Consider the following 13026-nt stretch of genomic DNA (forward strand, 5'->3'; position numbering starts at 1 on the left):
GTATGGATTCATGAAGCGACTGCAGTGACAGCCCGGCACAGGAGTTACTTTCCGCAGAAGCAGCGCTTACCGTGCCCCGGTTGGGGTTCTTTGCTGGACCAGCTGACAGACCTTCTTCCTCCTCTGACCAGTCGATGGCGGCCTGCATGAGCTCACTGAATTTTTTAGGTTCCTTCCCCTTGATCTGCCTCTTCATCTCTCTGCGTAAGGAATCGTCATGCAATCCTAACACAAACTGCTCCATGAGCATTGAATCTGGGTCTTGGAAGCGCTTTTCGTCCCGTCTTATTAATCGACAAAGTTTCTCCTGGAGGTCATACGCAAAAGCCCTAATTTTTTCGCCAGCTACTTGCTTGCGGTCGTAGAACTCTCTTAGCCTTGTGCCTACAGGGACTTTGTCACCATACACCTCCTCAAGGATTTTGAACACAGCCTCAGCATTTGTTGAGCTACTCTCCAGCATGAGCTTAACAGTTAGTTTGGCTTCTCCCTTCAGGTGTTGCTTTATGAGTTCCACTTTATCCTCTTCAGGGATTTTACATACTTTAAAGTATGACTTAATTGAAGCTATCCATTCTTCTATACATTGCTCATCACTTCCTTTACTGCCTGTGAAATCTGTGCACTTTCTATCTCTCTGTATGTAGACAGTAGGTTGGTTTTTCTGTTCAAGTACCACTTTTGCCATCGCCATAGCCTCTCTTTGTTCTTTTCTGGCCTGTTCAAGTAGTGCCGTTTGTTCTCTCATATGCGAGGATTGTTCATGAAACCTTGCTTGGAGTTCTTCAAACTGCGCCCGCAGCTGATTCATTTCTTCTGAGTCTGACATTTTAACTGGGCTTGCTAATAAGTAACACAGATATTCGTGCTGTTCGTGTACGCCAAATGTAAGAGCCTGAACTTACATGAGAATCACTATCTTGTATTACTTAATACTGCCAAGGGGAGAAGGAGTTAATCGAGGTATGTGATTATGGGAGTGTGTGTGGTAGTGTGATGTGTATGTTCCCACCCCACGACTTAGAATAAAAAAAACAGTTTAAATAAACAATTATGTTTTATTAGAGCTCTAAGCTCAGAGACTGGTAAATGTAAATGAAATAATAAAATAGTTTGTTTTCATTGAAACAATAGGACAGTAAAAAAAATAAAAATAAAGAAAATTGTCTCCAGTAATTAACATAAAATTATGTTACCAAATAGCGTTCAGAGGCACCTGAACACACCCTGTTCCGGGTGAACCAAACTCTTATTTTGAAATCAACATTAGAAACTCCAAGCCATCAAATATGTCCTGCGACCGTACTAACTGAAATGATGAATCATTTAACAGTTCACCCCGGTTGGAAATGTGTAAACCTTGGTAAGCCAACCCCAATTTACTCACTAGAACTACCAAAGAGGAAACTACCACCACATAAATGAAATAACATGAATGTTACCATTAGTCTAGGCATACACATGCATCACCACCATACAATAAAACAATACAGGCAATAACGTCACGGTGTCCCGACTGTCCATTAACGCAACAGTAAGCACAGTTCCTTTAAATCAAATATCCTTCCTCCGTTCTGTGAGGCTCTGCTCAGTAGGCGCACAAAAGTTCTGTCTTTAAGGTGTTAAAAAACTCCTTAACGCAATGCTGCCTTCCGTGAAGTCAGGTGGCAGGGTATACTCACAGTCCGGTGAAGAGGGGAGAGGGGAGGAGGGAGGAGGAAATGTTCGACCTGTTCGGATCGGAGCAGACCAATGTTCATGGACCCCGGCGCCGTCTTCTCGCCGAGACTCGCCAGCTGTCACCACTCGCACGGTTTCAACATCCGAACTTGCTTAGGACAAGGTTGCCTGTCAAACATGGAACTTTACTGCGCCAAACTCCTCTGGTTGCCGGTACCCGCTGCCATGTTTTTCATTCTCTCTTTTCTTCTCCTCATTCCCCGCCTCCCTGTTTTCCCTCCAAACCTGACGTCTTCTCTCATTGGCCGAGCGGCAAGTCACTCTCTTCCCCACACTGACCATGATATGGACAAGTATGATGTTTAAAAAAAGACGACAGTACTGATGAAGATGGATTTTACATTACCTATAATGCTATGATGGTGTAATACCTCTAAGCCAGATAGGGAGTTGATACTGATGTTCAGCATTCTAGTATTTTAAATTCAGTAAGATGTATGTTTTAACATTTTCTTTCTAATTATTTTTTAATGTTTTCACTTTGCTTATGTATTTTTTTTACTCAATTTCCTATTTTTTTAACTGTTACAGGCTCACAGTATTTGACATTTTTCTTTATTATGTGATGATTTCAGAATCAGAAGAAAGGATTGTTGTGAACATTTTTATTGATGTATGTAACTCTGATCATATCTTCTCTGGGTGCACCTGCATAACATTCCCGTGTGAAAGAAGCTCTCATGCTACAGATCCACTATTGTGTTTCCACTCTCAAGGACACAGAGAGGAGTTGAGTTAGATAAGAACAGGATTGTACCAGTGGGTGCACCCCACCTTTCTTCGTTAACCCAGAATGTATAAAAGTTAGTGTGTTCTTTTTCTCATTGCTCTGTTTCCTGACTGCATTAGGGGACAGAGACATTCAAACGCTCATGCCTTTGAATTAAATAACTTAAAGACAAACGATTCATCATTTGTTTTCATGAGTGGTGTGCTCACTTAATTGATAATTATTAATATCCATAACAGCTGCCATGGTCCTACTGGCCCACCTCTGTTGGACAGAAACACCAGGCTGGATCCTAAATGTGTGGTTCAGCCTTTTCGACTAGGATGGAAAAGCAGCATGCACAATAGAATCCAGGATTTGTATTGCCAAATTCTATTAAAGTGACACACACTCAAATTGCACCTGCTGCACACACTTGTCAACAAATGGCACAATCGACGATAACAAATAAAGTCCACTAGAGAATGGTCTTTCCTTCTCTGCCAACATGCACTAGAATGAAATGTGCATGGTGGGACATGTTGCTTGGTGGAACAGGAACTGTGTTAGGTGTTTCTAACACTATTGACAATGAAGTAACTAGAACTATGTAATCATACACTGAACAGCATGCATCAAGAGCTGTTCATCAGGTTGGAATGTGGATGCCTACGGTTGTAAGGTCACAAAAAGAGACTGCAAAGGTCCTCCTTAACGGACTGCGCTGGCAATTAAAAATGTGGAACGCAACAGCAGAAGTGTTGATGAACATTTCTATAGCTTTGAACTAGATGGTATGTAACGTACAAAAGATACACGCGCACATGCAACAAGAACGGTTTAAGCGTGTGGTTACTACAGGAAATTTTCACGAATGGAGACAACTATGGAACATTATAGTAACAGTTGGTTACAACTAGAACCACAGACCTATTGTGATTATATTATGTGTGAAGGACATTGAACACATTATGATGTTACTAATAGTAGCCAGCCTGATCCTTACAAATCGCCAATGAATGTCCCCCAGTCACCTACACGGGGCACGTGAAAGAATGAGATTGGCAGAGATAACAGGAAAAGTTAGTTTGGGTTGGAACTATTTGGAATTCATTACTTGTGATGTGTTTTCACTGTGCTTTGCTGAGGTAAAAACCTGAAACTAACACTAACTATCCGCTAGCCCTCTTTTGAGCCTGATGCTAATGTGTTTTGGGTTGTGTTTTAAGGTGCCTCTAAATCTGAGGCCATGGTCTTGAGTGTGCCTTCTCCAGGTAGGGGAGGATGTCCTGGTCCAAGTGGAGGAGTTTAAGTATCTCAGGGTCTTGTTCACTTATGAGGGAAAGATGGATCAGGAAATTGAAAGCCGGTTGGTGCTGCGTCTGCAGTGAAGCTGCTAGATCGAACTACCGGTCGATCTACGTTCATGAGATTTAGGTCATGACCAAAAGAACGAGATTGCGGCCGAAATTATTGAGTTTTCTCTATAGGGTGTCTGGGCTCTCCCATAGAGATAGGGTGAGAAGCTCTGTAATGCGGAGAGGACTCAGAGTAGAGGTGCTCCTTCTCCACATTGAGAGGAGCCAGTTGAGGTGGATTGGGCATCTGGTTAAGATGCCTCCTGGACGCCTCCCTGGTGAGGTATTCAGGGCACGTACCACCGGGAGGAGATCCAGGACATGCTGGAGGGACTATGGTTCTTGGCTGCTCTGGGAACGCCCTGGGCTTCCTCCTCCGGAGGTGGCCCAAGTGGCTGGGCAGAGGGAAGCCTGGGGCCCCTTACTAAGGCTGCTACCCCCGCGTCCCGAATAAGCAGAACAAGATGGATATATGGTTATGACAAACTTTATTTCCATGATTGTTTTAAACACCAATGGGGCAGTAACATTTTTGTTTTCTGATTCCCTCATTACACTGAAATATGACTAAAGAGTACATTTAAAACACACTCTCTGATGTGCAAATGCTAACGGCTTGCTAGGAGCCAAGTTAAACATTTTTTATGTTTTCCTCCATCATCTTGAATTACTGATTCAAATCTAACTATTTCTGGTGAAATAATTACATTATTAAGAATAAAGTGTGGTTATTGAGGTTATTGATTTTTAATTTAGCAAATTATTATTAAATACATTATATTCTCAAATACTCTTTTATCTAACTCTGAATTGCATTGTGAATGGGTAGAACACATGCCAAATGTTCTAATTTAGTTAAACTAATTTAACCTTATTTCAAATTATTTAAGATGAACTTTGGTACTCCAAATTATAGATCCAGGCTGAATTTTAAAATCATTAAATCATTTTTATAGTGATGGATTTCAACCATTTTTATATGTCCTTTTGTTATTTTTGTGTGTCCTTAGTTTCTCGGTTTCTTTCATTTTAGTTTTGCTTAATAGTTTTGGTTAAGTGTCACTTGCTTAATAAAGAAGACATGCTCATTGAAATGTTTGAATTGCAGTTGGATTATTTCTGTTAATAAATCCTTATACTTTTAGGGAAGTTATCACTTATTTATTCCAGATGTGCACAGAGTTTGCAGTTAGAGAATACTGGAGCTCAAATCGCTGTTTCCCCTACTGTCCTAAGCCAAATTGGGCTGATATTCACAGGACAATCCCTGACATAACGGACTTTAACATCCAAATCTTTATTTCGATATCATGTGGGGTAGTTAAATGTGAAGGTGAGGCATAGGCAACATGGGTGACATTTATTTTAGCTTTCTCTTAGTTTTTTCACACTTTGAAAGTGTTGTCTTTCTGAATGATTCAGTTTGACTCTTTAATTCTTATATCAATTTCCCCAGAGTTCTCACTTGTCCTTTTATCTTTAAACTTCTATGTGATATAGTGCTGTATGTCTTGCAAGATTACTGTTTTGAATAATACATTATAAAATGCTGTAAATTATCATCAAGAAAACTTCAAATCAGAACCTGTTGCTTACTGTTGCAACCAAGTTCAAATTTCATTATCACTCCTTATGGGTATAGACCAATTACTCAAGTCCAGCCTCCATATCACTCCATGAAGAGGGACACAAATTAGTTTCTGACAGAAACCTTGCAGAGTTCAATAGCTTATTACATCCCTTTATAGCTTTCTAAAATGCAAACTGTTGAAGAAAATGAACTCTGCTATCCATACCTCAACTCATCCTGCAGGAAGACTATACTTCCTCCCTCAGTGTCTATGCTTAATTATGTTACGCTATCCTTGATTTCTTTTCTTACTGTGATTTTTAACTTACTGGTAATCATCTCTGTTTGCCACTTTAGGTAATCAAAGATCCAACTATTGACTTGTAATTAATGTAACCCCTTAAATTACACATTTTATTAATGTAAATGTTTTGTTTTCTAATTTGTGTAGGAAGCTCCACAGCCCCACCAACATCCTCTTGCTTTCTCTGGCTGTTTCTGATTGCATGGTGGGATTCCTCATTTTATTTCAAATCATGCTGATAGAAGGCTGCTGGTATCTTGGGGACATCATGTGTGCCCTCTACTTTGTTTCAGATTATGCAATTACTTCTGCCTCAGTTGGAACCATGGTGCTTATTTCTGTTGATCGTTACATGGCCATTTGTTACCCCTTAAGTTACCCCAGCAAAGTCACTGCAGAAAGAACTAAGCTTTTTGCCATGATTTGTTGGATTTCCTCTGTTCTTTTTCACAGTCTACTGCTGAAAAAAAATCTGCAACAACCAGGCAGATACAACTCCTGCTCTGGAGAGTGTGTAGTTGGTGTTGATTATATTGGAGGAATATTTGATCTTTTGTTATCCTTCATTGGTCCTGTCACTGTGATCATTATTCTTTATGTGAGAGTGTTTGGAGTAGTTGTGTCTCAGGCTCGAGCCATGCAGTCACATGTTGCAGTAGTTTCACTTCAGGATTCAGGGAGAGCCACAGCTAGGAAATCTGAAATGAAGGCAGCTGTTGTCCTTGGGATTGTTGTAGTTGTGTTTCTAATATGCACCTGCCCATATTATTGTGTTACCCTAATGGCTGAAGATGATGGGGTCAGTGCTTCATCTCTGGCCTTTCTTCTGTTCTATTTTAATTCCACCCTAAACCCTCTAATCTATGCAGTATTTTACCCCTGGTTTAGGAAATCTGTTAAACTAATACTTACACTGCAGATCCTAAAGCATGGTTCATGTGACACCAACCTATTTTGAATAACATTGAGACACTAAAAAGAAATTTGATCCAGATTTTTAAAAACACCTCTTGATATTGATATTCCATTGTAAATGGCTACTAAAGATATTAACAATTACATTTTTACTAAAAGTGTGTGCTACCACTGATACACCAGCTGCAGATTTTGCCTTTTACCAACTAACTGAACATAAAATAACCAATTTCAGACTGAACTCTATAAACTCATTTCCATAGCTAACTATAAAAAGCCGATGTTCAAATGCCAACATATCCCAAGCTTCTACAAAACCCATCTTATGCATTACTAGTTCACCCACCAGTTAACCTGTACAATATTTAATATGGAGATGTACAGATCAATCTTGTTCATGGACATGCACATCTAAGCTTACTGGTAAAGCAGCTGTGACTGGATGCAGTTTTGAAATGAAATCCTGATGAACCTGTTTTTTTGTTAATATTTACATGGTCAAACTCGTATCTAACAGTTCAATGAGAAGTCTGCTAGCAGTTATGCTGCCAGATGCCTTTGATTAAAGCCAAGTTGAAACTGTTTACATTTCTGTATAATGATTGCAATACCCCGTAAATGTCTGTAACTAGGACTTCTGCTTTGGAATCTTATTAACTTTTTAAAACAAAGGTGGATGAAGGTCCTCTTCAGAACAGCGCAGTTTGCTTCACCAGTTGATAATCCTGAAAACCCATTATTTAGCAAATTGTTTGAATGCTATGCACTGATTGAGTGAGAGTCCCTGACATGAAGTTTCTGTTGCACTTTATTCATACTCTAATTTGCCTCTCAGTGGTCATCCATTGTATTGGAATTTTTAGACACAAAAGCAGGATTTCTACAAATGTGCAGCAGATTGTCAAAATAATGACATGTAAACAGTACTATTAGACATGTATACAGTTTATTAGCAAAACAATTCTTTGGGGGTTAGTTCTTTAAGTAGCTTGTCGCAAAACAAATAAAGCTTGCAGCAAAGAAATGCAGATGGCTTTTTAAAAGACGGGCTTGACAGCTGTTATACTAATGAAGAATGTTTGACCAATAATTTAGCAGAATATTCAACATTTAAACTTTTTGTTCAAGATGTTAAAAACAAATGTACGTGGATTTGGATTGATTTTGAGTGTCAGTCACACTGAGACCATGTTGGATGTAGCACAAATTAACCTGTTAATCCTCTGTCTTAGCTAACGAGTGCTATAATTAGCAACATGCAACAGTGAAATATGAAGAAATTCAGTCAAGAAATGTAAATGATTTCAGGGGATGTTTGAATCATGGAAGCACCCATGGAATGAGAATGTAGTGCTTGGGATTCAGAATAGATCATCAACAGGTTCTATGACAAACTGTGATAATTTAAGGCTTTGCCATGAAGAAAGTAGAAACTTGTTAAATTGTTTGCCGCCCCCTGATTAGTTGAGATTTACATTAACCTAATTTGTTTTTCTTTTCATATAATTTAAGTAAAGACAAATAGTTGTTTCTGGGATTAATCTAAATTTGAAAAGAACAGCAAATTTATTGATTCCTATCAGTTGATGATTTCAATTAGAAAACATTGAATATCTCTGTTTCATAGTGGCAGGAGAGTGAAACCAATAACTTCAAAAAACATTCTGCATAACTACGTTTTCTGTACAGTAGATTCACTGGTGGATATAATCGGCGGCAGTGTGTTGTTTGTGCAAAAGTATAATCTCATAATTCAATGAAGCCTTGCTGAGAGGACATTTAGAAGCAAATCATTTAGATTTGTTTCAAACAAGCCAAAGGAGTATTTTGAAAAACAACTGAGATTACTTTGTACAAGCAAGAGCTGCTTAAGGGAGGCCGATACAGACTGCAAGAACGGACTAAAAGCATATTTTATGGTGAGTTACAGAGTGGCTCAGACCAGCAAGCCATGCACTATAGTGGAGGACTTCATATGAGGACTTGGTATGATATAGTTGGGACAATATTAGGGGAAAAGGCGGAAAAAAACTACACAAACAATCCTATCATCAACTAACACTATCTCTCGGTGCATTTCTGAAATGGCAGAAATTTTTTGAAATGTAGCTGTCGGTAGTCCTGATTCCTACCCTGCCAGAGGTAGTTTTACTGCAAGCATGCTGTCTGTAGCCTTGCTTCCTAGCCTGCTGCTGGTAGCTCTGCTTACTAGCCACCACCCTGATGCCCTGCTAGCAGCCTGCTACAGCCACCATCTGCATGTCCTGCTGCAAGCCTGCTACTGGTATCCCTGCTGCCAGTAGCCCTGATTACTAGCCATCTCCTGGATGTCCTGCTACTACCCTGCTAGTGGTAGCTTTGCTGCTAGCTTGCTGTAGATAACCCGGCTTCCTAGCCTGCTGCTGGTACTCTGCTTACTAGCCACCACCTGGATGCCCTGCTGCTAATCTGTTGCTCGTAGTCTTAACCTGGACAGTACATTGCATTGAAGTAAGTGCAAGCCATTCTGGAACAAGGTCCTTTCGCTGACTTTTTGACTTTCTCTGTTTTCTGTTGAACCATGGATACACTCAAATTATTTTGCATTTTCTCCGCACTTCTCTCATATGTATAAGCACCTTGTGTTATTCCATGTACAAATCAGTCAACATGACCTTACTCGTTTAGGCAGTAAAACAGACACAGTCTGCTCATATGATAGAGACTCTGCCTCTTCAATGATATTACAGATTTGTGGGTTAATGCCTCACAGATTATCAGTCACTCTGGCTCTACAGTCACGTTATATTATGAGAATGCTCATTAAAATTATTGCTGTACCTAACAAACTGCATTCAACTGTATTGTTAAAAAACATTACTGTGGTGCCTCAGCTGTGCTGTGTCGGACCTTGATTATATTACTGCTTATGATCTCTGGTAATGTTCATGTCCACCCTGGCCCTTCTACTTTTTATGATGTTTTGTCTGGTGGTTTTTCCATGGATCATGTGGCCTCAAATAACATATGTTTTGATTACTTTTGTAACTGAAATAACCTTGGGTTTTTGCATGTAAACGCAAGAAGTATTTTACCTAAACTGGACCAGCTTAAAGTATGGATTGAGAGTTCTACCCTGATGTTTTAGTGATCACTGAGACGTGGTGGCGCAACTCTATATCCTACCCTGACCTGTATTTATCTGGTTACAACCTGTTTCAGCAGGATAGGTCATCTAAGGGTGGTGGTGGAGGGGGGGATTTCACCAAAGAACATCTTCAATGTAGTATAGCCCTTGCAAAGTCTATACCCAAACAGTATGATCTTCTTGTTCTTAATATGAAACTATCAAACAGCTTTTGTATATTCGTGGCTGGCTGCTTACCGCCCTCCATCTGCACCAGCATGTACCCTAGAGGCCTTAAGTCGTGCCCTTGCACCTTTCACCAGGTCTGAGTTAATCTTACTTGGTGAGTTAATCATAAGCATGTCCCTTAACTGGGACATGCTTAAACCCCCTGAGAAAGTTGTTCATCAATTTGACTGCCTAAACCTTCAACTAATCATAAACCTACCGACCAGATATAATCCAAAAATTGTGACAAGGCCACATTGATAGATGTGTTTACAAACGGCCCACTCATGTACCTATCGGGTGTCTTTTGCAATGATCTCAGCGACCACTGTTTCACTGCTTGTGTTAAAAAACACCTCTCTGTCAAACAGCCTGTTGTAATCACTACTAAACATATTATGACACATTTTGATGCTCAGGCTTTTTTACATGACCTGGTCCATGTGAATTGGTATAGAGTTAGCCTGATTCCCACTGTGAATGATGCATGGTTGATAAGGATCTTCTTACTGCTCTGATTACCAAATATGCCCCAAATAAAAAGATACGCATAAAAAAACGCAATAGCCAATGGATTAATCGTGATTTAGCTCTTCTGCTTTGGCAAAAGAAATACAGCCTGGCACAGAGCACACAAGTCACATTGTGCCAAAGATAACCTTCTCTTTCGTCAAATAAGGAACAAGGCCACACAAGCGGTGAGGAAGGTTAAAGCTGGCTTCTTTAAAGAACAGTTCACACTTTGTGGTGCGTATCCAAAAGCTTTTTTGAATACGGTAAAAAAACTTGAAAACAAACCCCGATCCATACCATCCCTAAAAGTGGATGACATAGTTGTTACAAATAAAAACTCTATGGCTCAATTATCACTTCACAAATTCTGTCTGTGCTTCTAAGACGTTAAGCCCGATTGGTTCAACCTCTGCTACCTTTAATACTTGCAGCCTTTTAGCATCACCTCACAGTTATTCCATTCGGCCTGTTTCAGTGGGGGACGTCCTGAAGGAATTGACCGCTCTGGACCCAAATAAAGCAGCTGGGTCAGATGATGTGGCCGCTTTGTTAATTAAAATTGCTGCCCCTTGCGGCTCCTCTATCCTTCCATACAGCTGAGATTCTAACTGCTTGGAAAGAAGCGGTTGTGCTCCCTCTGTATAAGAGCGGTGATCAGGCTGATCTAAACAATTATAGGCCAATCTCCATTCTGCCTTGTATGTCAAAAATTCAACAATTAATTAATTACCTTAATGATAACGGTATCATCTCCGGGGCGTAGTCTGGCTTCCGATCAGGTTATGGTTGTGTTACAGCTACCACTAAAGTGCTCAGTGACATTACATCCTTGTTAGATACCAAACAACACTGCGCTGCTATTTTCATTGACCTTGTAAAAGCCTTTGACTCTGTGGACTACAATACACTCATCGACAGACTTAACAGCACTGGTGTCACTGATCACTCACTGGTTTGGTTCTCAAATTATCCCTCTCACAGGGTTCAACGTATAAGATTTGAAAACCTTTTCTCCCATCCTCTCACGGTCACTAGGGGTATCCCTCAAAGGCTCAATTCTTGGCCCTACTCTTTTTATTTATATTAATAACATTCCCCAGGCAGTTGGCAATTCACTAATTTACTTACAGGGGTTGGACAATGAAACTGAAACACCTGGTTTTAGACCACAATAATTTATTAGTATGGTGTAGGGCAGAGGTCACGGATTAGCGGACCACGGTCCGGATCCGGACCCAGCTGCTACCTAATCCGGACCCAACCTGATTTAAAACATCTATATATTACTGCATGTTGTCCGACGACAGTGTCTAACTCGGGGGTTAAAGTTCTCCGTCGCTGCAACAGATTTCCGTCATTTGGAAATTGATCTTAAAAAGTCCCGTCTAGACTTTTTATTCAAGGTTTTGCACTGAAGCTGCTCTCAACCAATCAAACCTGGCAGAGGCGAGACATTAGCCAATCAGAATGAGAGCAGGGCGGGTCTTTCCAAAGCGGACATGACCAGTCTGTGGTTTATCGGTGTTCATCATTTTAACCTTTGGGAGAGCATTTTAAACTGGCCACAGACGGTATGAATGAAAGTAGCGGTGGTCAAAGGTTTTCTTTGGATTTATGCAAACCAGCAGGTCAGAAAGTTCAGCAGCTGACAACAACTTCCCTCGGTAAGCGTCAATCTGCTCCAGCAGTTAATTAATGAATTATTTCCACCTGTGGCCATGTCGTCTGTCACCGTTTATTCCCTCGCTGATAAACGCGGCGACCAACCAGGGATCTCCTTGCGATTCGCTATTATGTTTTATTTAAAACACAAAGAAGAGTAACGCGCTAGCTCAGGCTAATTTAGCGTGACCCTTGAAGAACAAGAGTCGGACTGTGAAACAATGTGCCTCATTTGACTGGGTCCGATTCGGAAAAAGTAAAAAAAAAAAAACCCTGCGCTGTTCTGAAACAAAGAAGGCAGAGCTGTATCTGCTGTCGGTATGCAGCAGTGTTCACCTGAGGAGCAGCTGAACCAGGACACTAAATAAAATGACAAGGATTTTGATGCTTACAGATTGTTAAGAAAACTACATCAAAAAGATAAAACAAATAAACTGCAGCTACAACATGGACTGGAGAACGGGTTCTACCTGGGTGAGGCCAGAGAAAGGCAATTCTCAGAGAGTTTTTTTAATGAAGTTAAAGTGGAGCGTGGACACAGGGTTCATCCTGGACAGGTCTCCAGTCACTGGGCTAAAATATAACCATTTTAATAAACTTCAAAAAAGTTAAATCATGCCTTTTTATAAACTGTAATTATTAATTGGTGAACAATAACGGGCAAAGCAATCTGTGTCAAATTAAAATGTATGATGTCATGATAGTGTTGGTGATGTGTCCTGCATTTCCAAGGTTGTGTTTGGCCTTGTATGATCATAAAATTGGTTTATATTGAATTTGACAGGGAGCACCTTGATATGTGCTTGCGGTTGGCTTTGTTGCCAATCAAACTAAGGTTTAAAACCCTTGCAGGGCAGCCTAAAGCTCACTTGTCTCATTAAGCCATAAAAAAGAAATTAAAAAAAGTTCAGTTGTTTTATA

The 13026-nt window shown here is 40.2% G+C and overlaps 1 protein-coding gene across 1 annotated transcript; it reads left to right on the forward strand.

Annotated features, from left to right (window-relative positions):
- Positions 1–5799: 5799 nt before the first annotated feature.
- On the forward strand, positions 5800–6639 carry LOC105919649 (trace amine-associated receptor 13c-like; the record flags this gene model as incomplete). The annotated part of the gene is made up of 1 exon (XM_021312013.2): positions 5800–6639. A coding segment is annotated over one exon (840 nt), but the record flags the coding sequence as incomplete, so codon positions are not given.
- Between the last annotated feature and the right edge of the window lie 6387 nt (positions 6640–13026).

Source organism: Fundulus heteroclitus, chromosome 7 (assembly GCF_011125445.2).
Source record: "Fundulus heteroclitus isolate FHET01 chromosome 7, MU-UCD_Fhet_4.1, whole genome shotgun sequence".
Lineage (NCBI taxonomy): Eukaryota > Metazoa > Chordata > Actinopteri > Cyprinodontiformes > Fundulidae > Fundulus > Fundulus heteroclitus.